The 2,054-nt window shown below is 43.5% G+C and overlaps 1 protein-coding gene across 1 annotated transcript in view; it reads left to right on the forward strand. All coding sequences in view use genetic code 11, as the record gives it.

The window, feature by feature from the left end:
• Nucleotides 1-2,054, forward strand: part of EGR_10477 (hypothetical protein) — a gene marked incomplete at both ends in the record, with an annotated part of 7,183 nt that overhangs the window by 4,718 nt on the left and 411 nt on the right. Inside the window, one exon of the mRNA XM_024499726.1 lies at nucleotides 831-1,004. Coding sequence (XP_024345855.1) covers nucleotides 831-1,004 — 174 coding nt within the window. The remainder of the gene's footprint in view (nucleotides 1-830; nucleotides 1,005-2,054) is intronic.

Consider the following 2,054-nt stretch of genomic DNA (forward strand, 5'->3'; position numbering starts at 1 on the left):
AATAATCTTGCTAAACTCTGCATAGTGCGCAATTAATTCATTCCCTTCAAACAAGTCGACTGATTAGGTGGGAGCATTCATTCATTCATTCACGTAGCTGTTCATCCGCGTCATCCTTGAGAACTCTGGGCTTCAGCGACAACTTCTCCTACTTCCATCTTTCTCCTCACGCTCACTATGCCCTAACAAACGTCCGCTTCTACACTTCATCACTCTACAACTTACCCTGTTTTATTCATGCTCGATGCAGCTCCCTCTCAACAACGTACATGTCTAACTATAAATTTTTATAGAGGAATATTAATTTTTCTTTTGCATTGAACAAGTCCCATGTATCTTGAAAATTGATTTGCATGGTTTGCTGCCATTTTCACCCCTTCTTTATCACTCCTCTCCGTTAGGTCCTCATTGCTATCACCTCAATCCATGTTTCCTGGGTCAAGGAAGCGTCTGCAGAATAGAAGTCGCAGTGTCACATGTACTCCACGGAGAATACGGCTTCCCTACCGCAATCGCTAGAGGTGAGAGACGATACATGAGAGGAGGCGAGGTCAATTTAAAGGAGATGAAATGGGACGGGTTTTCCCTTTAGACATACAGGTAGTGCGAATTCATTAAGTACCTTGAGCTACAACCGACAGAGTACTTGTGCAGTGGTGAGAAGACGCAAATTCTGCTTGCAACGAGCCTTCTGCCTTAACTTCTACTTGCTGCACTGCCAATTAATAGCAGAGCCTGCAACTTGTCCTTCTCCACTGAGAAATACTGTATTTGGCTATCCAGTACACCTCATGGACCGTGATAAGACCACTTATATCATTCTAAGATAGACGCCACTCTCTTCATCAAGATATGAGTTAATATCGGTCAGCCTACTTTCAGAAGAACCAACACCTACTAACTACAAATGGGTAAATACAGATCAACTTTCGCTTCAGCTGTCCACAGAAAATCTTTTGACAAGAAGTCGTAAGCTATATTATGACATTCATTCACTTGCAAATGTACCAGGGACTAGGACTAACAAAGAATGATGCGCGAAAAGCGCGAAAGAATATGAGGCAAGAGACATCATGGAGCTGTAAGTAAAAAGCTGATGGCAAGCACTATGCGTAGGTCAGCAGGTGCTTACATTAGGGTACGAACAAAAGTAAAGTGAAAAAGGCAGAAATTAATTTTAGCCATGCAAATTTGTCCACAGTGGCAATATTCTGCAAAAAAAGCGAAATTAATGAATAAGACGTCAAGTGTAGGCGAAACATAACAGTTGAACCGCCTCCTGTGGAATGCAAGTTAACGTAGCTGCAGGTGGGCGCAAAGGCGCGCAGCGAAGGCGACTACCGCTCTACGGACGCATCAATCGCCGCTGATTTTGCTCCTTCGACAAGCCTTCATGACCACACAATCACTGCTGTGTCTACTGTTCTGCTCGCTTCTGCGTCACCAGAGTACTTCTTCACCGCTGTTTGCCATTTTGTTCCATTCTGTCTAATTTTTCTGAACAAGCAATTTCCCCTTTTTAACTTGACACGTCTTCATACATCCGCACCCGTCTTCTCTGCTATTCCCACAATGCATGTAACACTACTCAAAATGCACATCTCGTTGTCTATGGTCTGCTCCCAGCTCTGCGTCGGTTTGTGAATGAAGGCGACCACAATGCCGACGTGCACGAATGAGCAAGTCTGGATACGGCGCACGTGGACAGTACCAGTAGACAGGGGCCGACTGACTGGCCGACCGCTGACTGAATCACCAAATGGCAGAGGCTACACCGAGTGCTAGGATATTGCATTTTGTTTATCTATAGTGCTGAGTTACCTTGGCCTACGAGAGATTATCTGTTCAATTTCAGCATATCGCAGCTTCAAGTTGGCCAAAGAAGAAAAACTGAACAAAAGTCCTACTCCTTGCAACTTTCAAATATATTCATTTAAATTAAGACTTCTAAGAAATTGCAGGATTTGATATTAGAAAGCTAAGAATCCAAAAGTTATGGAAATTGAAGATCAACACAGGAGCGTTTGATGGGGAACTCAGATATTTCTAGCAAA

This window comes from Echinococcus granulosus (assembly GCF_000524195.1).
Source record: "Echinococcus granulosus chromosome Unknown EG_S00224, whole genome shotgun sequence".
Taxonomy (NCBI): Eukaryota; Metazoa; Platyhelminthes; class Cestoda; order Cyclophyllidea; family Taeniidae; genus Echinococcus; species Echinococcus granulosus.